Source organism: Octopus bimaculoides, chromosome 23, assembly GCF_001194135.2.
Source record: "Octopus bimaculoides isolate UCB-OBI-ISO-001 chromosome 23, ASM119413v2, whole genome shotgun sequence".
Taxonomy (NCBI): Eukaryota; Metazoa; Mollusca; class Cephalopoda; order Octopoda; family Octopodidae; genus Octopus; species Octopus bimaculoides.
The window spans coordinates 36,473,927-36,475,288 of record NC_069003.1 but is presented as its reverse complement, the minus strand read 5'-3'; the positions used below and the strand labels follow the sequence as shown (position 1 = coordinate 36,475,288).

The 1,362-nt window shown below is 32.3% G+C and overlaps 1 protein-coding gene across 1 annotated transcript in view; it reads right to left on the bottom strand.

Moving 5' to 3' along the window:
- The window catches only part of LOC106876530 (protection of telomeres protein 1), a 17,191-nt gene that overhangs the window by 6,798 nt on the left and 9,031 nt on the right, over positions 1–1,362 (bottom strand). The window contains exon 7 of the mRNA XM_052975896.1: positions 881–1,169. Coding sequence (XP_052831856.1) covers positions 881–1,169 — 289 coding nt within the window. The remainder of the gene's footprint in view (positions 1–880; positions 1,170–1,362) is intronic.

Here is a 1,362-nt window from a genome sequence, read left to right as displayed (position 1 = left end):
TTTTTCTCAATGGCAAACAGCAGTGAATACAGCCTTTATTACAGTTCAAAATTCCATATGCAGTACAGAATTTTGTCAGTGAACAGGTCATGGTCTCAAAGTGATGAAAATATTTTGACAAATTAAATTGAAATGTTTTTGTGTGTTCTTAAATGGCTTTTAAACACCTTCCATCCTGCATTTGTTTATATATCATCACCATCGTTTAACGTCCGCCTTCCATGCTATTTATTAAGACATAAATGTCTGACCAGACTCCTTGTTGCTGACTCCAAATTTTTTCATTGTCTGGGGAAAGTCATATATATATGCATATATATATATATATATATATATATATATATATATATATATATATATATATATGCATATATATATATATGCATATATACATATATATGCATATATACATACATATATACATATATATGTTTATATACATGCATATATGGGTACAGGATGTCAAAAAAATGCGAACATATAGAAACAAGAACATGGAAAACAAACTTTTTTTCGCACAACGAAAAAAATAATAGAGAAACAAGACAGGCAACATAAAGAACAATCCCTTCATCAGTTGTCCCCTGTTCTATCTACTCCGCGTTTCGAACAGTCGTTCCCGCATAGCAAATTAAATACAATTTGGGATTTGCAGAGGGTTAAAGTGGTAACAAAAAGAGGACAATGAGAACAAAACAGTAAAAACAAACGGTGAGGGCTGTTAAGCCATAATGAGGTGAGGTGGTGAACGCTGGAGAAACAAGCTTTGACAAGAGACAGGCAAAAGTGTTATATATATATATATATATATATATATATATATATACATACACACAGGTAAATTATCAGTATCAATATCCTAAATGCAATAAATTCTTACCTGTTTCAACTGGTTTCCTTTTAACACTCTTTGAAGGAGAACTCTCAGCACTTCGTTTAACACTTGTGCGAGTTGTTTCCACCTCCTTAGCAGCTCTTCTTAATTGCTCTAATTTCATTTTGAGATCTTCTATTTCTGGATCTGTTTCAGAAAGTATTTTTATACCTCGACCATAAGATGTTCCTCCATGGAGAACAAGCTCCAATTCTTCAGAATATGTTGCATTAAATATGTCCGGAATTTTATGCCTTGGGCAATGAAGATTTAATAATTTTACAAACATTCCTGGCTGTAATTAGAAAATAATCAGTTTATCAAAATCCTAATTCAGGTTTAAAAATGAGGTAAAAAAAAATTCTCTTCACTAGTTTTATTTAATCTACTGTTTATCATCATCCTCACTGAATGTCCATTTTCCATGTTGGCATGGGTTGGACATTTTGACAGGATCCAACAAACCACAGAGCTGCATCAGGTCCCCA